This window comes from Tursiops truncatus, chromosome 1 (genome assembly GCF_011762595.2).
Source record: "Tursiops truncatus isolate mTurTru1 chromosome 1, mTurTru1.mat.Y, whole genome shotgun sequence".
In the NCBI taxonomy this organism is placed as follows: Eukaryota; Metazoa; Chordata; class Mammalia; order Artiodactyla; family Delphinidae; genus Tursiops; species Tursiops truncatus.
The window spans coordinates 177,449,226-177,471,137 of NC_047034.1; the positions used below are offsets into that span (position 1 = coordinate 177,449,226).

Here is a 21,912-nt window from a genome sequence, read left to right on the forward strand (position 1 = left end):
CACTAAACAAGGCATGGGATATTCTCATCATCCCAGAAAGTTCCCTTCAGCTCCTGTTCTCTCTAAACTTCCCACCCAGAAACAACCACTATTCTCATTTCTCCTACCATAAATTCCTTTTTGCTGTTCTAGAACTTCATATAAATGGAATCATACAGTATGTAGTTTTTTTGTGTCTGGCTTCTTTTACTCAACATTTAATTTTTGAGATTTTTCTTGATGGGTTATGTATCAGTAGCTCTTTTCTATATGTTATTGTGTAGTAATCTCATTGTAAATTATACAATACTTTGTTTACCCGTTTCTTTGTTGATGGACATTTGGTTTGTATTTAGGCTAGTATGAATAAAGCAGTTATGAACAACAACAAAAGCACAGTGAAGGAAATAATAATGATAAAAGCAGAAATTAATGGGGAAAAACATTAGATCTAATTAATCAAATGCTTTAAGAAATTCTAGTATTTTATTCAAAAATACCTTATGGGGCTTCCCTGGTGGCGCAGTGGTTGAGAGTCCGCCTGCCAATGCAGGGGACACGGGTTCGTGTCCCGGTTTGGGAAGATCCCACATGCCGCGGAGCGGCTGGGCCCGTGAGCCATGGCCGCTGAGCCTGCGCGTCCGGAGCCTGTGCTCCGCAGCGGGAGAGGCCACAACAGTGAGAGGCCTGCGTAACGCAAAAAAAAAAAAAAAAAACCTTATGGCCAACTGGGATTTATTCCAGGCATGCAAGGTAGGTTTACTATTCAAGACTCTGTTAACATCTAATAGCATGTTAATAAGTCTAAGGAAGAAACCTGTCTCCTAAGCGATGATTATGATACGGTTATTCTAAAGCTATTTAATGGGAACACCTGGGAGGCTTTTCCACTAAGGTCAGGAACAAGGTGAGGATGTCCTTTATTTCCACTACTTTCCACATTTTTATTGTATTAGAGGTGCAACTTAGAGGCTTAAGAAAGGGTAAAGAAAAAGTGAAACTATGTGTATTTGCAAATAAAGTTAGCATGTTGGGAAGACCTCAGAGAATCAGTGATTAAGCTCTATCAAATGCTAAAAAATTTTGTTGAGTAGCAGGATATAAAATTAACATACAAAGATCAATACCCTTCACATAACCAAACGGGAAGCAAATAGAGGACACAGTGGTAGATAAAATCCCGTTTATTACAGCTTCATAGTAGTTTATCATATGATAGCCTTCTCTTCCTACTGCTTTGGATTTTCCCTAAGCCAGTTGTGTTGCCCTTCCCTGGGAACATTTTGGCAGTGTTTTTGATGGTCACAATGATGTGTGTGGGTGCTCTGCGGTAGAGGCCAGGGATGCTGCTAAATGCAGGATAGCTGCCAACAACGAAGGATTGATGTCTAAAATGCCAGTAGTGCTGAGACTGGGAAACCTTGTCTTAAACATAACTGATTTCCAATGCTTGTGTTTAGAATTGTGGGTTAGAGGAGTTTCTATGTGTTTAATTAATTAATTATTCAAGTTTAAGGATAAACTTAAATTCGAGTAATAATCAAGAATAATAAAGGAAGAATTGCTTTCCTTTAGTAATGGACAATGATGAAGTAATTGATTTTGCACAGCGCGGAGCAGTGTACAACGTTTCATAGACTTCTCATTTGATCTTCGTAATATTTTTATGAGATAGGTATAATAGATGTACTTATCTCTGGTTAACTGATAAAGGGACTTACTTATTTCTTCTAGGCTTCAGGGATGAATCATTTCTGATAGATGGGTGATTAGTTGCAGAGCGAGTGCATTGTTCATCTAAAAAGTTGTCTTACCTGCCTATCCTTTTCCAGGAGCTCATTTTAGTTCCAGTTAAACACTAGAAGGATAGGTCCTGGGCCTGGAGAGTTGATACCTAGTCCATTTTTTCCTTTAATTGTATCGTGTTACCTACAAATCAGTGCTTCCAACAGAACTTGCCACGATGATGGAAATGTTATATAAATCTGTGCTGTTTGAGATGGTAGCCACTGGCTACATGTGGCTATTTAAATACACATTAATTGAGATTAAATAAAATTTAAAATTCATTTCTCTTCACTTATACCAGCCATATTTTAAGTGCTCAATAACCCTACATTATCTTCTAATCAGTAGTATCCAAAGGAACTTTAAGAAATCAGTAGTATTTTTGTTTAATTTTTAAAATGGAGCTTGTCTCAGCTCATCTTATCTTCTGCCCAGTACTGAGGCTTTGGTCACAGATTACTTAAGCCCTGTGGGAAAGGAGGATTTTTAATTGCTTTTCAATTTGTTAGGAAGTGAATGAATGTCCATCCCCATGTTGATATCCCTCAGTTTCTTTCACTAACACCTTGGCAATTAGCACATGTGTGTGTTGTTGACATGCCAACTCATGGAGTCCTTCTGGGAATGGAATGCCTGCTCACGCAGTGGGAGGTCACATCCCTGGAAGCATCTTGCAGGTTCTGTTGATGTGCCTTTGATCCTCCAATTCCATCTACTCTAATCATAGCCTTTGGCTTCCAGTTGATGTTAAAGTTGCTTCCTGTAACTGCTGAGGGAGTTGAAATTCTGAAAACCTCCCTGCCTTCTTTGGAACCCTGGAATTTCTCTCAGCACTCCTGTATGTATGTAGGTGTGTATAGTGGGATGGTGGGTCCTACTGCATGGTATAATGTAAATGACATTTATATTTGGTGCGTGGAAACGCTGCTTAAGGAGTTGTGTAGTATTGTAGAGTTTTCAGCTATATTGTGGTTTAACTTTTGTTAGTAGATGAACCTGGAAACCTTACTGCTCTAGTATTTCCACGGGAAAGCATTTTCCAGCTTAGTCAGTTAATGTTACCTGAAAATTTGGGAAGTGTGTGTTTGTATATTAGAACCCATCTATATATTTAAAATTAAAATTTCTCTAGGTTTTAATTTCCAAGACAGTTTATTTCTTCCACACTCAGAAGAAAAATATTTAACAGTTACACATTCTCCTTTTCGTAAGGTAGCAGGAAGAAAAGGCCCATTTTGCTTTGATGATTTACAGAGACTTTAGATGGATTTTTTTTTTTTTGGTAAAGTAATGTAACTGTGGTTTAAATTTTTGCCCATCATTTCTAGTTTAATATCTTTTCATCACAATCCTGCCCTCAATTTGTCTTTGTGGTTTGATTAATTTTATTCTAAGACTAAAAGGCTGAGATAAAAGCAGTTAAGTTGTAGGTTAAAGCAGTCATGAAACAAAAAAATATAATATTGGACATTTTCTTATTTTGGGGGGTGAACTCCTGTTTTTCTGAACAGATACTTAAACAGTTTGTAGCCATATTCTACATGTTCTTAGAATACCATGGATTTAGTTACATCTTCCCCCACCTCTGCTTTTGTAGTAGTATTGTGGTTTGCAAAGCTGTTGAGGACATTACTAACATTTTTTGCTCATTTATTTTCAGAGGGAAGTGCAACATCTCCCATTTTTCTGACATATTTGCTGCTAGAGAGTTTAAAGCCCGAGTGGATTCATTTTTCTACATATTAGGCTACAACCCTGAGACGAGGTAAGTGAGTCACTGGGTCCCACTCCGTGAGAACTTTGGCTTTTTTCACGTGCCTGGGTATGTCTGTGTATACTTCTGGGCATATACTGATAAGATGGAAAAAAAGACACAAAGTCCTGTAGTAAATAAACCTCTTTGGGAGGAGTTGTAGTACTTAATGTCTTTGGTGTCTTTAGCAGCTTATTGTTTGCTTTTTTGTTGTTGTTAAGAAAAGGAAAAGTAAGACAGTTTGGGTTTGGAGAGGGCAAGAAAAGACAGATGTTTAGTTGGTGTGTGTTTTGAACTTATTATGAATTGTACCCTCATGCCCATTCAGTCAAGCCTTCCATACCTTACTGAAAACACCTAGGACATTATGGAAAGTTCGTTGATTAGTAATTTGTTCACTTAATAAAACCCCAGGAACACTCACTGAAATACCTCTAGTAAGACTGCTGGTATGAGATGGACACATCCAGTTCTCAACTGTCTTGGTAAGATCTATATCACAGGTAGAATTATTATTTTTTAAATGAAAAGCAATAGAGTCAAAATAATTTAACAGAAAGAATTCTTTGTTTATGTCTCTGATAGGCTGTAGTTTTAACTCAGCCCATGGAAGAACTTCTGTAAGAGTATATGTGTTCATATTTATCTTGTATCAATCATGTGACTGTTTTATTAAGGATTTGAAAAAACAGAGAAGGTTATTAGGCGATCAGGTAGTCTGTGCACAGGACAGTCAGGGCATAATCTAAAACTATAAGGACTGAGAAAGAAATAAAAGATGCTTGGCTCAAGGAAGTTAGTAGAAAGAAGTACATTAAGTATAATTGGCAGATGGGTACCGCTTGAGTGAAAACCTCTTCATGGAGGATGCTGAGAAATTATATGTAAAATTTAGAATGTTGCTGTTCAGACCGTCAAACTAGGGTCAATAAAAGGCAACATATTCTTTGTTGTGGTTGTAAGAGGCTGCATAAAGCTCTTTTGGGACATATACATGTGTCTCTCTCCATATATATACTAGACAACAACTATGCTCACCTTTTTTGCTTACCTTTTTTTCTTTAAAAAACAGTGACTTTGAGCTTTTGTTTTCATTTTCAAAAGTATGCCCTATTCCAATGGCAAAGAAGCTGATCAATGGTAATATTTCAAAAGCATCTTATATTGTGAAATGTTTATATTACATATGCATTTATTAACTGCCTGGACATGTCTTCCTGTTGCCCAAGTGAAGTGTTGGACACTCCGAGTTGGATTTCTGTCTGGATACACAGTAGCCTGTTATTTCAGTGATGCCATGTTTATTTAACTATTTGATAGGTGGCTGTCATATTGCACAAGTTAGATTGTTTCAGGGAATTGACCAAATAGCTTTTGAGTTTTAAGTGTTTAGCTCTTGGGTTCATAATAGCCAAGCAGGCTTACTTTTCACTAGTTTTGGTTATACACCTGTTTTTGCTGAATGTTCATTTAAAGTGATATGTAACTTATCTGTGTAAGCTGGAGACTCACACAGGTTCTTGTCTCATTTTTTATTGTATGTTACTGGTAGTCATTCAGAGTGATACTTCCCATCAGTTTTGTTTTAAACTATTGGTTAGGCATGCGATAGAGGAATATATTATTACTTATCTCACCCGAAAAAGCAACACAGAGACATACCTGTAGCAGCGTGTTTACAGGATCTGCATCCTGAAGCACTTCTTTAGTGCTTTGACCTTAGTCCCGTTTGTTCATTTCTGTGGCTCTGTTCCCCGAGTCCAGCTTGTGCTTGGCATAGTGGAAGTGCTTGGGGGTTGTTGGATGAATTGAAGTGAACAAATATTTGAATGTCTACTTATTAGTGATAAGTCTGTGGCAGGTCTCAAACTTCTCACAGAGTGAGTGTGAAAATTTGCAGTGATAAAGCCAGTGTGGCCCAAGCTCACTGGCTTCACCATGAGCACTACTTTCTACCTCTGAAGTTTGGGGTTTGGTGCACACTTCCCATAGCTGCCCAAATTATCAACACTGTGTGTGTGATTTAACAGAGTATAGAAAACTGTTTCCTCCACCTGGCTTATGCACAGCCCAGTCCTTCGAATGCTTGGGGTGCATGCCCTTGCAGAACTTACCTCTGTTTCTGTCTTTGTTTCAGGTCTGTGAGGGATGGGGCAGTGTGATGAGCTGGTCTCCCTCATTTTAGATGAGTGAGACTAGCATGTAACTGTGGCTGTGTGGTGCTGTGTGCTGACTTGTTTTGCCCTGAGTCATCTGGGGAGGAATGTCAGACCGTTCTAATAATCTCGTGAGATGGCACGTTGATCAGTAAGACCACTGGAAGTTAAAGAATGGTGATTCTGTGACTCCAGACTTTGACGACTGTTCCCCTCCCCTTAAATAACGTGTGAACTCTAACTGAGCAATTAAAACTGAAGTTTAAGATAGAGTTGTTTCTCATAGCAAATTTTCTGATAGTAGTTAAAAGTTGACTTATGTAATTTTCCATAATTTTTTTAGCATCTTAGCTGGCACTGAATGATTGGGGTTTTTTTTCCTCTCACATTTATCACAGATCCTTTTAAAACCCCAATATCTGGCTACCTCCCCCCCACCACCTACTTATTTATTATATTTCTGAATATCGTGCCTTATCAGGGACCTGGTTGTCCAGAACTTTTTGGTTTGGTTGGCGAGCTAGTGGGGAACAGACTTTTATGAATTCTTTGGTCCATTGCCTTTAAAATTTGGAGAGGGTGGATTTCTTGTAGTCGGCATAGAATTACTTCGGTGTTATTAGGTATAAATTTATATTTCATTAATTATTTTTTTCTATTCAGAGTACTGATCATTACTATCAGTAAAGCATCCACAATAATACAGGTTCATAATCTCTTATTTTCAATTCTGAAATCTGAAAGCTCTGAGGATCAAAACATTTTTATGCTAAGTTGGGTGCTGAAATTCATTTGACCCTGAGGTCAGACTTGACCTGAACTGATGTGAGACTTTTTGTATTCTTTATTCAGTTCACTTTGTGTGGATTTGCACAGCTTTTACTACAAAGGTACCGATGTGATAGAATAGGGATTATTGCTCAGACACTGCTGTGGCATTACCCTGGTATATTCCCTGTAGTACCTTCTAAATCCAAAAATTTCTCAATTCTGAAAATCTTCTGGTCCTAAGGATCTTAGCTTAGGGGTTGTAACGCTGTGTTCCTGCTACCCACGACATTTAAGGAGCAAAACTTGGGCAAAAAATGTGGGGGCAGATGTTTCTAGCTTCAGGTAGAATTCAGGCTACGGGGGGCTGGTAGGTGAGAGAGGGCTTGAACCTTTGGTAATTGGGCTTTGCTTTTGGAATTTGTTTTGACGTTTCTGCACTCAGGGAGTGTTCACTGTTGCTCAATAAATAAGATTCACTCCAAATTTACTTCTGCAGTCAGCATACTCTGAACATAATGTCATCATGTTCTCATTTTCTTTGAAGGGTATGATCCAAAATCTAGTGAGAAACTTTAAAGTCAATAAATTTCAGCTCAGAGGTCTTAGTACATAAAGCCAGTAATCCTTATACATGAACTTGTCCAAAACACCAGCATACTTGGTTGAACTAAAGTAGGTTGGTTCAAAACAATAAATAAATAAGGTAGGTTGGTTCTAGCTTGTAAAAAGAGCTGAGCATAGAGACCAGTTACATCTGTCCTTTTATTCTCCTTGTTGCTTTTTTATTTGTCTAGTACCTCATGGCCATTTAATCTGACTGCTTGATCCTTTTAAGACCAACAGCATGGAAGGATCTCCCCTTTTGGACGCAGGCAGCCTGGGTTCTGATTCTGTGCTCCCACTTCATCTTTGTGTCCATGGGTAAAGGTTGTACTTCCTGGACTGTGTTTTCCTCTTTAATAAAAATGGGGAAACAAAAACAGGGTAGCTTTTGTAAACTGTCATGTTTTTTTGTTCCTTTTCGGGAATTGCAAAAATAATTATAAATTTTCTTTTGAAGAAGAGATTGAGAAGTATCTTTTTTTTTTTTTAAACTCCGTAAAATGTTAAATCCAAAAGCAAAATATGAACTACTTCCCAAGATGTCTTGATTCTACCAGGTAGATCATTAACCATCTGGTTGTTTCTGCTGACATGTGGAGGTCTGAGCACTGGGGATTCTTGCCTCTGCTTGGAATATCAATTATAAAGTTCCTTGAATATATACGGTTGCTAAAAATGTAGGGTAAATTTCTTCACTGACCATGATGAAACTGACTCAACAATTAAAATAAATACGTGAGTAGTGTTGATGGGAAATAATACATTTCTACAGTCAGGATATTTTATTGAAAATTTGAGAACCAAAATTGAAAAAAAAATTTTATTGAGAAAGAGGTTTGGGCTTTTTATAGCAAACGAGCCTGTCCTCTTTGTAGCATGGAGGGTTTACTGAGTTTTTGGTTGTCCTTTCCCCCATCTTCCCATCCCTCCACCTCTGCAGGTTCGGCCTATTAGCCAGTGCCTTTTTTATTGTGCTTTGACCTTTTCTGAGTCTATACCTTTCATTTCTTAGGAAAGTTCTCCTTACCTTTCTGCCTCAGGCCAGTGAGTTAGGAGGGGAAGGAAGTAATAGTGAATGGAGTCCCCAGTAAGAACAAGTTTGCAGAGTGGCTACTTGAGAGGAGGTGCCTTTATTTTTAAATTATTAAGAGTGAATTTTACCAGGAACCAGTCCCTTTGTTTCCCTTTGCTAAATAAGAGTTCCTTGGGTCCCTAATGGGCGCAGTGGTTAAGAATCCGCCTGCTAAGGCAGGGGGACACGGGCTCGAGCCCTGGTCCGGGAAGATCCCACATGCTGCGGAGCAGCTAAGCCCGTGGGCCACAACTACTGAGCCCACGAGCCACAACTACTGAAGCCTGCGTGCCTAGAGCCCATGCTCCACAACAAGAGAAGCCACTGCAATGAGAAGCCCGCACACTGCAATGAAGAGTAGCTTCCGCTCGCCGCAACTAGAGAAAGCCTGTGTGCAGCAACGAAGACCCAATGTGGCCAAAAAAGTAAAATAGAATGTAGTATTCTGTGTATAGGTGGTCGCGGAGCAGTCCTGCGCTCTAATGCTAGTTTTATGTAAGTGTCAGTGGTCTCATCAGAGGCTTGGTCTGCAGCATGAAAAATCTGATTATATTCTTGGTTCTTTGCTTCTTGAACATGAGCCTTCTCTTGTTTAATCAGGTGGAAAACAAGTTGAGGGTTCAGATCTCATCTTCTGTCTTACCCAGGAGAGAATGTCCCTCGTCACCTGTGATCACCTGAATTCACCTGTGCCCTCTCTGCTTTTCTTCTTCTTCCAGGAAGCAGGTTTTTTTTCTTTTTAAAAGCAATATTGAGGCTTAAGTATTATTATCCTTATATTTAGAAGTAATCATAAACCGAGGCACTTGCAAGAATTTATATATATAATCTCCCCCATTACAGTGGCAATAATGTTACTGATAATAGCTATAGTTAGTGAGCACTGTGCACCTGGCACTGTGCTGAGTGTTTTACTTGTATGATTCATCTTTCTTTACTTCGTTTTGAAACAGTCTTGACCATACAGAACAGTTGCCAGTGCACTAGAAGGTCTTTGTTTAACTGAACCATTTGAAAATAAGTTGTCACCATGAGGCTATATCACACTCTAATACTTCGTGTATTTCCTGTGAACAGGGGCATTTTTCTTGCATAACCACAATATAGCCTTCAAAATCAGGAAATTACCAAGTAAATATTATTGCCCTGGAATTCTCAGACCCCACTCAAGTTTTATAACAAAAGGCTATAGCAAAAGGAATCCAGTTCAGCATTATGTATTTGGTTGTCATATGTGTGTTTAGTCTCCTTCAAGCTGGAAAAGTTTCTCAGTCTTTCCTTCACTTCATGACATTGGTACTTTGGAAGATTATATAGGCTAATTATTTTGTAGACTGTCCCTCAGTTTGCATTTATGATGTTTTCTTATCGTTGCATTTATATCGTCTATCTTTGACAGGGACAGTACAAAAGTCATGTGTTCTTTTTCCTGCATCCGTTAGGTGCTACACAATTCTAGTTTGTCCCACTGCTGGTAATGTTCACGGTGATACATTGAATAAGGTGGTGTCTGCCAGGCTTTGCGATTGTACAATTTCTCTTTTTCCTTTTATAATTTTTTTTTTAAATCGGGTTATAGTTGCTTTACAATGCTGTGTTAGTCGCTGCTGTACAGCAGAGTGAATCAGCTATATATATACATGTAGGTATATATACCCCATCTAGGCCACCACAGAGCACCGAGCTGAGCTCCCTGTGCTGTACGGCAGGTTCCCACCAGCTATCCGTTTTACACCTGGTCGTGCACATACGCCACTCCCAGTCTCCCAGTGTATCGCCCCACCCCCACCCGTGTCCACACGTCCCTTAGTGACCATTCTGTAGGTGGTTGTTTTGAGACCCTGTAGATGCTTTCTTCCTCATCAAACTTCGAATTATTCATGTATCCATGGCAGGGTGGACTAATGGCTGCCAGTTTTATCCAGTTGTTCATAATCTGTTACTACCATTTTGAGGTCAGATTGTGCCAAATTTTGGAGAATGATACTTAGGAACCCAGATCTGGTGCTCGGTATGCTCATTACTTTGTATCACTGTTCTCAGGCCTTCTGCATGAACAGAGCTTGGGGGCTGAGGGGAAGGGAGGTAATGCACACTTTTACATCTACTTCCATATCTGTGTGTATGTGTATCCATGAGTTCACACCAAATTTTCCAACTCTAATCCAATAATACAAGGTTCCTGCAAGTTTTTTTTCCCTTTTTCCTTATTTGTAATTCTCACCTTTAACAGTAGAAAACCTCATCTCATTGTCCTTAATATCTTTACTTCCAATTTCCTATCCCAGACTCTGCTCTCTCTCACACATGGATGGGTTTTGACATCTTAAGCTGTATTTTTAGTAGGTTTATCTGTTGATATTTCTTAGTGCCACCTCAAGGAATCAAATTTATAACATCATCTGTTCAAGACGTATGCGATAACAACTACTACTACCATGAAGTGAAGGCTCACTCTGTCCTGGATTGTTTAGTTTTTAATTCCCGTAAAAGCTCATTGAAGTTGGTATTATCTTTATTTTATAAATGAGGAAAAGGAAAATTGATATTATATTAAACAGCTGCCTAAGGTTAGTAAACAGGAAATCCCAGCCCTGTTTGACTCAAAACCTTGTGCTCTTAACTTCTATGATTTCATCGTAGATTGATTCATATACAGCGTATTTTCTTCTGGCTGTGTTAGAAAATAACTTTTAGTCTTTCTAATGAAGAGAAAAACACGTGCTTACCAGAAAATAATGACAAATTCAAAAATTAAAGAAGCAAACTGTTATAATAATTCTATAACCTATATTTGTGTTTTTCCTTGAATATACATCTTTGTGCACCTGTATAGGTATAAGTGTATGTTTTAAGATTATAATTAAAATATTGTTTATACATAATTTACAAATAATCACGCATTCCTCTATTCGTTCATCATCTTCTGTTTTGAACATAGTACCACGTCATTAAACGTTTTACAAACATTTGTAATGAGCACCCTGTATACACCATCATATGGATGTCTCATAATTTATCTGTCCTCATATTATTGAACATCTGTGGGTTTTCCATTATTTAAATAACATGGTCAAATAACATTGTGACCATCTTTTTTCAACATAGATATTTATACTTCGGCTGTAAAGTGACAATCTAGATCTCCCTTATCTCAGTTAATTTGGATTTGAGACATTTCAAAATTCACTTCTGTTTTAGTGAAGTCAACTTTTCTACTCATCACAACTCATTGTCTGTATAGCTTTTGGGGGTGAGAAGCTAGAGCTGGATACGAACATTTTCTTGTTCACTTTTCCTCTGTCATCACATTTGCACTCTCAGAACATTTACCTGTGATGGCAAGTACTGGAGACAGTTGGGATGAGAATACGTGTATATTTGGAAACACAGCTGACTGAAGATGAAAGAACTTTAGTAAAATAGGACCAAAACCCAGATTTGATAATTCCAAAAACCGTTTGCCAGTAAACGTATACAAATACTGAATAAAATACAACAAATCTTTTAAATGCAGAGCTGAGCTCGCAAGAATTAAGAGAAACTGAAAAGTTCAGCAGCCTGCGGTGAGAGGGGTCGGGCCATTTGCTCATCTTCTTCACATGGTGTCTTTGGTTTTAACACGCACCAGGTACAGGAGATGGGGTCCTGATCTCAAGGATTTAGGGAGTTGGAGCTGAGAGCCTGTATAAAGTTAGGACCATCGAAGGCCTATTCTTTTGGTGGAAGGCTGAACTAGGTAACATATCTGGAACTAGAAGGAAATGACAGGGAAACCTGTCTGTGTTTGGTACTCCAGACCAAAAAAGGAAGAGGAGGAAAAGAAGGAGAACTCCCCTTATAACTCATAACTTTGGGCCTTGCCCCCAAGACAATTGGGGCTTGAATTTGTACTCTTGAAAAATACGAGACGGACTTCCCTGGTGGCGCAGTGGTTAAGAATCCGCCTGCCAATGCAGGCGACACGGGTTCGAGCCCTAGTCCGGGAAGATCCCACATGCCGCGGAGCAACTAAGTGCATGCGCCACAGCTACTGAGCCTGCGCTCTAAAGCCCGCGAGCCACAACTACTGAGCCTGTGCTCTAGAGCCCGTGCTCCGCAACAAGAGAAGCCACCGCAGTGAGAAGCCCGAACACCGCAATGAAGAGTAGCCCCCGCTCGCCACAACCAGAGAAAGCCCGCGCGCAGCAGCGAAGACCTGATGCTGTCAAAAACAAGCAAACAAACAAATAAATAAATTTATTATACGTAAAAGAAGAAAAATACAAGAACTCCAGGATGAGAATATAATATAAAAAGTGGTTTCGGGCTTCCCTGGTGGCGCAGCGGTTGAGAGTCCGCCTGCCGATGCAGGGGACACGGGTTCGTGCCCCGGTCCGGGAAGATCCCACATGCCGCGGAGCGGCTGGGCCCATGAGCCATGGCCACTGAGCCTGCGCGTCCGGAGCCTCCGCAACGGGAGAGGCCACAACAGTGAGAGGCCCGCGTACCGCAGAAAAGGAAAAAAAAAAGAAGGTCTTGTGCCAGTGAGCTGCCCTGGACACCTGACAGAAACATGTACAATTTTGGAGGAAGGACACACTCTCATTGAAGAACCTGTAGGGTATATACAGGTAAAATATCTTTGAATGCTGAGCTCACTGTCAAAAATCACAAAATGTTGGAGGAAACTATGTGTCTTCAACTTGAATCAGATAAAATAAATGGTAAGATACACATTTAAGAACTTCAGTGCTAGAACTGTCAGGAAGAGACGATGTAATAGGCTTGAACGAAATAGAACTTTCATTTGTCTCTCATATAAGCAAAGTTTCAAAGGAAGCAGTCCTAGGCTGGTATTGGGCTCTGCAGATACCAGGGGCCACCTCTGTACCCTTAACTTCAGCCGTGACCTTGTGCTCAAGGAGGTGATGGAATGGTAGCCGTAACATCCAGATTGAAGGCTGGAAGAAAGAGGAAGTGGGTAAAAGAAGCATGCCTTCTCCCTTTAAAGGCAGTTTCCATAATTTGTACAGGACTTTTCCTTTTCTTCTCATTAGAACAAAAAGAAAAAAACCAGACTCACGCTTTACAGGTGAATTCTATCACCGTTCTAGAAAACAGAGAAAGAAGGTGTAGGTTCCCCAAGTTATTTTATGAGGCAAGTAAAACCTTTATTCCAAAACCAGATTGAAAAGTAAGATTTATAGGTCAGTTTTACTTACGAACATGCATTTAAAATGTTTAAATAAAATATTGGGAAATGGAATCTGGCAAAGCATTAAAAATATACTTGTTCAAGTTGGGTTTATAGAATACATGAATGGTTTAATAGTAATTTATCTGTTAACATTTTACCATTTTTTAACATATTGAAGAAGAAAGTATATACAGTCATCTTGATGTAGAAAAAGCACTTGATAAAATTCAACACCCATTCAGTACTTGCAGGGTGGGAGGTTCTTAGCAAGTTAACTGTAGAGTGCAGCTTCCTTATTCTGACGAATACTTACTGAAAACCTGCAGCAAACACCGTACTTAAAGGCAGAGTGTTGGAAATACTCTCTGTAGAATCAGAGACAATAGAAAGGTTCCCATCACCATCAAGACATGAAAATATACGAGGATCGGGAATGAAGAAATGAACCTTTATTAAAGGTGGTGCAATAATTTTTACCATAGAAAATCTGAGAAAATATGTGAACAAATGGTTAGAACCGGTAAGATAAATCAGCATGCTTACTGGATATAAGATCATTATAAATACAAAGCTCAGTTCCATTTGCGCACCAGGGACAATTTCAAAGTAACGTTTAAACAAGCTGTTTCTGAAACCTTTTCTCTCGAAGGGAAGTTAGTACTAATTAAAAGTCAAATAGAATATCTTTTTTCCAGTGAGTGTTTTTCTCTAGAGTTTCCTGAATGTTAACATTTCATTGCTAATTTTGTTTTATAACTTCTTTTTTTAAAAATTATTTATTTTATTTATTTATTTTTGGCTGCGTTGGGTCTTCATTGCTGCGCGCGAGCTTCCTCTAGTTGCAGCGAGCAGGGGCTACTCTTCATCGCGGTGCGTGGGCTTCTTATTGCAGTGGCTTCTCTTGTTGTGGAGCATGGGCTCTAGGCACGCATGCTTCAGTAGTTGTGGCTCGCGGGCTCTAGAGCGCAGGCTCAGTAGTTGTGGCACACGGGCTCTAGAGCGCAGGCTCAGTAGTTGTGGTGCATGGGCTTAGTTGCTCCACGGCATGTGGGATCTTCCCGGACCAGGGCTCGAACCTAAGTCCCCTGCATCGGCAGACTGCGCCACCAGGGAAGCCCCGTTATAACTTCTTGTTAGTAAATAAAACATTTTTCTATTTCTGGAGAGTAGAAAACACTTCAAAATTAAATCCAGGAAATTTCCATGTTGCAGCTCTTACTTTACCTTTGATAAACATAAATTTTCTGCTCACTAAACATTAAGTATTATAGTGGCAGAGTGATTATTCAGTTGGCTTTTATATAATAAACCTTTATAATTTTAGAAAGAATCTATTAGTATAATATATGCATTTCACCTGCTCAGCCCCCATTTAATGTATTTGGAAGTTTTAACCCTTCACTTGTTGTTCACTAAGGAGTAATTGGAGGAGAGAGGGAGGTCTAGGATCCAGAGGCAATGTAGATGTACAGGATCACCGGCCTTCTGGGGAGACCTAGCAGTAGGCCTCAGAAGGAAGCACTAGGGCAACCCACGTGCAAGTTGCATGCAAATCCCTGCCGGCAGCCAAATGACAAGTTAGGGCAACATGGTGGCAGGAATGAGGTCCAGGCAGGTTGTTCAGTAAGGAAGTATCTAGTGTTCAAGACAACCAGTGGAAATAAGAAGCCCTGGGTCTTGGAGGCCTGTAAGTACTGAGTAAAGTTCCAAGGTGTCCTCAGCTCCAGACAAGGACTGGTCTGGGCAAACAGAGCCCGTTTCTAGAATTGAAATGTATGGTTAAAAGCGGCACACTGGCTCACTTAACTTTCAGGTTTTAGAGCTCCTTGATTTTCTCTGATGAGGAGGAGGGCTGATCGCATACTCTGAGGTTGGGTTGAATTTAGAGCTAGCTGGTTCTTAAGTGGATTCAGTTTGGGGATTTGAGCACTATGGAAGCAGGTGGGCAGGCAGGTCACTCATTGCCACTGGTGTGTCTGGTCTCCAGATTCCATGAAGATTGATGATTGAAGGCTAGTATAAATACTTTTTGTTTCATGTATTGAAAATTTTTTAGTTGGCATTTCATGTACATAACTTAAAAAAGAGTTACAAGGTTAGTACATAGAACTCTCGTGTATCTTCCATTCCATTTCACCATTGTTACATTTTGCCATGTTTGCTTTATTATTTTATTTGCATTGATTTTAGTTTATGTAGTATTATTTAATTATCTTTTAAACCTTATTACAGATTTGCTTTATTATCTCTGTTTTTGCCCATTATTTCCTGTGTTTGCCATCTTTGCTTAATTATCCTCTCTATAGTATTTTCCTTTCCTGAACCATTTAGGAATGGATTGCAGATATCAAGCTTCTTTTCTCCCAGATATTTGAATGTCCAAGAACAAGGACATTCTCTTACATAACCATAGTATGGTTATCAAAATCAGGAGAGTTAACATCGATGTAATACCATGTAGTCTAACACAGTCCACACTCACGTTTTGCCAGTTTTTCTAATACTGACCTTCATAGTAATTCCCCCCCATGATCATGCATTGGTGTTTAGTTGTTGTATTGCTTTAATATCCTTTGCCTCTCTTTGTTTTCATAATATGTTTCCTAACCTTTTTTTTGTTTTTTTTCCCCATGATATTGACATTTTTGAAGAGTATATTTTCAAATATTATTCAGTTTGGTTTGTTTGATGTTTCCTCATGATTAGATTTAGCTTATGTAATTCTTTTATGTATAAATTATGTGTAAGTGACATTATGCTCTCGGTGCATCCGATTTTTTTTTGGAAGCACAAAACAGGAGGGTTGGGGGGTTCCAATAAAGGAGATTTTGATACTCTCCTTGACCCTAAGGAGCTTAACATCTCTTAAGAGAGTTGCGGCACCCCAGAGAAGGGTGCGGCGAGCTGAGGTGCAGCAGGAGGACAGCAGAGCTGTCTGAGGTTTCCAAGGTGCTCCTAGGAAAGAGGCGTCTCCAGAGAGGGGCTGGCTGGAGCTGTGCCAGAGAGGATGCATTCTCCACGTGGAAGAGAAGAGGCCTTGGGAGTGAGCTCCAGGGTGTGCTGCCGCTGAGGGGTCACGGGAGAAGGGGTGTCTGTCCAAGTGGTATGTAAAGGACAGCTGTGAGGACACAGTGTCAGCAAAGACAATGAAGAGAGTGTTGCAGTAGGCCGGGGTCACAACTGGGATCCAGTATCACAGAGAACAGGCCATAGGCTGTTGGTAACTTGCCCTTAGTGTCACTCAGGGCATTTTGTGGGACTGAGATTATAGTCCCCATTTGTTGACTTGCTATCCCAATAACCGGTTTTATGCTGTACTCCATGGAACAGTTACTGTGGTTTTTCAGAGTAAAGATGAATTTATTAAATTATTATTTTATGCTGAGTACTCTAAGTAAGCTATTTATGTGTGAAAGGGCTTGGTGGTTTTGTTTTGTTTTGTTTTGTTTTTTTAAACCAGAACATTTTTTGTGTGACTAATTGTTGAAATCCTTAAGAGGAGCTGGATGTTGCAACAGCTGCCCTCTTGGGTTTAGGTGTTGTTCCTTCATGGAATGCATGCCTGAATCTGCGGTATACAGTTTTTAGGTGCCTCATTCGACCAGTCCCGGTGGTGTCTCGTCTTTCAGCTTTAGCACTCCCGCTACACTTTCCCTTTCACGTGGCAGGGGAGCCACATTTGCCACAGGTGGACTTCTTAAGGTGGTAGGCCTTAGAGCCACAGCGGCGGCACACATGTGCGTCTCATTCCAACGCTTTCCAAATGATGACCCTCCCTTCGTCATCTCGCTTCTGGTGTTTTTTTTTTTTTTTAATGCACTTTTGAAGGAAACAGTTTGGTGGTCATATTCATGCTATTTGCTGCTATGTTCTAGTTCAGTTGCTCTTGTTTTTAGAAAGTCTTTTTCTCTGGGCTGTTTCTAGTCACACACTTTTGGGGACGTGTTGTCTTATGCACCAGCCGGGAAGATGATATTCCAGCCACATGACGCTTGCTTCATGTGCTGGGTCAAAGGTGAAACCTGTTTAAGTGTATTTGGCATTTCTTGTGTAAATTACATTTTTTAGCATGATGAGAGTTTTTTATTTAATCATAGTCTCAATTTGGTTGATCTGAAAGCATAACCGGGCTCCAAGGAAGTGGAATAGGTCCTGCGTTTACTTTAGGAATCTTGAGGACGCTGAGTATCCTTCTAAGCAGGTTTTAATTTCTTCTCATTCCGTTACATTTGTGGGAAACAGAATTGGCACTGCTCTTTCCTACCCTCTCTTGTCCTTTGTAAATTTGGGGGAGTTTCATGGTCTTTCTTTTCTTTTTAAATTATAACTATACAGAATCATTTCTTGGTTTGCAAATGGAAACTAAGCCCACATACACATCCAGAACTAGGATTTCTTATATGGCTGACAGACCAGCTTGCCTTTTGGTGGAGGTGGAGGTTGGGGGAGAGAGCATAAAATGTGTTTTTAAGGATTTTAACAGGAAATGTGTTGGCTGGTGCTTGGGCAGTATGAACAGTTTGTAGTGCTCAGTATGACTGGGATGGTGTGGTCTTGCTAATGTGGCTTTGGAAATTGCTTCCGATTAAATTTTTAAATGAATTTAGCTTCATGGACAGTGTTACAGAGAATTGCCTAGAGTTCTGAATCAAGAGGCCTAAACTGAGATTTTTTTTGGGTGCTTGGGTATTTGTTGGCAGGGTGCTTGTTCTTTGGCCTCTTGATTTGAACTTTCACGCCCTTTTTATTGCTAGGAGTGCATTCCTTATGCTATACACCTCTGATTGGGTTAGTATCTCTTTAGGAGATGTTTTTATTTATTATTTAAGTGATTTTAGAGCTTCTTATCGAAGGGAGATTAAGCTCTTTGCCTGAAATCCAGTATTCTTTAGACACTCTGCTTGCTACATCATCCGCACTGTGTTTGTGGCTGCAGTGATACCCAGTACTCCATAACTTTGCCAGGATTGTTCGTGTGACCTTTTTCCAAATGTTTAAAGTTTTCAAAAAGAAATTTGTGGGGTTGCTTCCCTTAGGTAGCTACTGCTGTGTTTTTAAATAGACTGCAGTATTCCTGTTCGCTAATCCTATGTATAGTCATTCATATCTGTGTTTTTTCATTCTGTTCCTTCTTGATGATCTCTCTGTTTAAAACATAATTTATTTATTTATTTTTTAAAAAGGCAGAACTTGCTGTTGTCTTGACAGAGCAGGGCATCTGTCTGCAGCCTCTCAGTGGCTCGGCCTGCGAGTTCCCTAATGTTGGCCGTCTGGGATCCCCTTTCTGCAGCCCCACTTCCCTGCACACTAGCTTGGTATGCGGGGAGAAGCTGCCTCGTCTGTTGGCTGGGCTTTATTTACGGAAACAGCAGGGTTGAGATTGATTGCGTTGAGAGACAGTGTATGGATGAGGGAGGGTCACAGCACATGCTCAGTCCTGTCAGTGTGAGGGGGAGTTTCTGCGTCCTGCGTGAAGGCTTAGGTCACAGCACAAGCTCAGTGCGAGCTCTGCGAGGTCTCTCAGACCGCATGTGCCTCCATTTTGAGTTGCTAGAGTAGAAAGGGCAGAGTTTGCACAGTAAGCGGAGGCGCAGGGCGCAGCTACACTCACCAGGGCCTCTGTTAGGCATGGACCATGCATTCAGCCCCTGCAGGTAGGCTGTCTTCCTCCGGCCTCACTGAAAGAGTGTGATGGTTTTGCTGCGCTCTCTCACTTCTGAGGATGTTCATGAATCATTTCATCATTCATAGTGCATGTTCCTGCGAGCCTTGAATTCAGCCCTGGCTGGCCGTGTAGGTGGTGGTGCAAAGCGTGAGATCAGAGCTGAGAATGGAACGGGGTATACTCAGAGATGCATTAAGCAAACGCAGAGCGTCGTGGTCCCTCTGGTCCCTGTCCTCTTCCCCTTTCCCTCACCTCTTCCTCTCCGGGTGCAGTTTCAGCCCGAGTCTTTCTGGGTGCCGGGTGCCGAGCCTGTTTGCCTTCAGACACCTGCAGAGCAAACCTGTAGGCTGCCGGGCTGCGTGGGGCTGGTCGGGATGCCTGGGCCCCCGAGCGGCTCTGTTTGGACGATTTAGGAAGGGTGGTAGGTGGGCAGCTATTGGTTGCTTTGAAGGTGGGTGGAACTTGTTTTGATTGAGAGCCTGTTTGCCAGAGCAAATTATAATTCTTGTGATCTTTTTCTGAAGCCTGAAATAGTGCATACGTCTTGACCTGTGCAGGGAACAGTTATGGATTATGGTTGCAACAATATCACCTTAAAATGGATTTTTTAAGAAATGAAAGGTTATGTCACATCATTTTCTATTGCTTCCAAGTCCATCCTGTCTTTTGGAGCTTATGGAAGATTTCTTGGCAATTAAAAACGAAAAATTGTTCGCCATGACATTTGTGTTAGAAGTTGAGGTTTCAGGTTTTTTTGTTCGTTCTGTTTGTTTTAGCAAAAGGTGCCGTTTGTTGTGTATGTGTATTTTGTTGTGTGACTTGCGAGTTCTGCAGGAGAGGAGTGACAGGAGGAGTTGATGCCTGAGAAGGTGGAGGCGTCTACAAGGCCAGGTTTTGTGCCCACTGCTTGATGGGACCGGACACCAGTCTTTTCTGTGAGGGGCAGTTATGCTTTTTGTGTGTCCTGTTTGCAGACTGGGCTCAGACAGATGGCTCTCAACATAGTTAACTTAGGGAGCCAATCATAATATGCAGATTTAGGACAAGTTGAATTCTTCCCCAAGTAGATATTAAGAGAAGTTTTTGAATTATATTAATTGTCCCTTTTTGTTTCCTCTCCCCTTTTTTCATCTGATAGAAGTTGGAAAAAATTTTGAAGTGACGCTTAAGTTTTGTGTCTTTGTGAGGATGAAAGGAAGCATACAATATAGAAGAATGTGCAAGTGAGAAACTCTCAGAGGATAGGGAAGAAATTTACTGTACGCTCATGATAGAGGGAGAAATTCTTCATGTGAGCCCTTCGTTGTATATGAATACGGAGCTGGGCATGGCTAACTCCTGTTCGAGGAGGCCCCTGATTTTGGCGGAAAGTTTAGGAAGGCTAACGATGAATTATAGCCACCGAAAATGTTACTGAAGTATAATCTGGCTTCTGGAAGGTTCGATTTGGGGATTGTGATTAAGGAGGTGAATTATACGGGGATAATTTAGGGTTATTGCACTTATTACCTACGATTTTTAATTCTCTTTTCCATTTCTGTGAGGGCTGTCCTCCCCTTTTGGTCACATTTATTTGAACATTGCCTTCGGGAGTTTGGGGCAGATAAGCACTTTTACTTTTCCCCACGCCACGTAACACTGCTGCTGGAACTTGCCATCTTTCACTTCACTTAGAAGCACCTTTACTCTTCCTTCTGGCTCGTCTCCTGTGAGTGTGAGGTCACCCTTTCTCTAGACTGCAGGAGCTGGACGCCGCAGCCCTTGATGGGAGGCCTGCAGGACTCAAGTTTCTGCCTCGTTTCAGAAGCCCACCGTTTGAGTCGGGAATACTTGTTAGGAAAACAGTTGTGGAACTGCCTTTCTGTTGTAGAATCTTTACTTCTTCTTAAACTTTTTTTACATTTGGCAAATCAGATGTGAACAGGAGGCTGTACCGGTGGCTGAATCAACTCTGGCCGAGTCCTCCCGCTTGGCTGGCTGGTGGTCTGTGGAGCTCGCCTGCAGCCACCTGATTGGACGGCGAGGACTTGTAGTTGCCACCGGGGTCTGTGGGGACCCTTTGTTGTTAAGAGCCGAGTTCCTATGTTTCAGATCCACTAAAGTGAGTCACTAGAGCTTTATCTTACGTGCCATGCATTTGTACTACATTTTCCCGTTTTAGGAAAATATTTTTGGAAGGTTATTTGCTGACCAGCCGCCTTCCGCTCTGAGGCTTCCAGGCTTGTCTGGTGGTGGTAGAGGTAAAGGCGCAGCGCACAGGAAGTCGTTCCCTTGTTTGGGGATGTTGTCTAGGGCCCGGGTGGCGTGGACATCGGAAAGAGGGTGATGAGCTTCATTGTGGCTTCTTGTTCCCCTCCTGCTGGGCTTCAAGAGTATCAGGAAATGCTGGTGAAGAGAGACAGTGTGTGTTTCCAAAAGAATGTAAAAGTAAGAGCTCCCCCAAATATTATCCTGTTATTAGCTTTTCTTGTCGTTACACCAGCATCTTGAGTCAGAATCTGAGGTTGACCCTTACATTTAAAGTGTTCCTCTGTCAACATAAATTTTGCAGAGTCTGGGAATCCACTCATAACGTACCCCTGCTGTTGACCACTTCCTAGACTCTTGTCTGGTGTGTTAGCTTAAGAATTAACTGAAACACACTGATACACCTACAACCTGATATTCACCATGTCTGTGATTCTTCGGTTGTTCATTGGTCCTGATCCTTCTTCCTTCTGAATTCGTTTTCAGCTTTTGTTTTAATTTTTGGTCATTACTGGACTAAGTCGTCCTTCCACCAGAAAGACGTTCATTCTAAAGCTGTGAAACAACAATCTGACAAAACGAAAGAGGAAATAGAAAATACGGGGTAAGGGGAGATTTGAAATTATTTGTGCACCTCCTCCCAAGCTGACGGCCGTCTCTATTGAGCAGTTTCTGACAGGGTGGGTGACAAGTCGTTGA

The 21,912-nt window shown here is 40.9% G+C and overlaps 1 protein-coding gene and 1 pseudogene across 6 annotated transcripts in view; one reads left to right on the forward strand and one right to left on the reverse strand.

The window, feature by feature from the left end:
- The window catches only part of RERE (arginine-glutamic acid dipeptide repeats), a 428,266-nt gene that overhangs the window by 263,837 nt on the left and 142,517 nt on the right, over positions 1–21,912 (forward strand). For all 6 annotated transcript variants that reach the window (XM_033843759.2, XM_033843770.2, XM_033843768.2 and 3 more), the window contains one exon: positions 3,428–3,532. In XM_033843759.2, the coding sequence (XP_033699650.1) occupies positions 3,428–3,532 (105 nt within the window). The remainder of the gene's footprint in view (positions 1–3,427; positions 3,533–21,912) is intronic.
- Positions 16,794–17,086, reverse strand: LOC117308866 (large ribosomal subunit protein eL37 pseudogene; annotated as a pseudogene).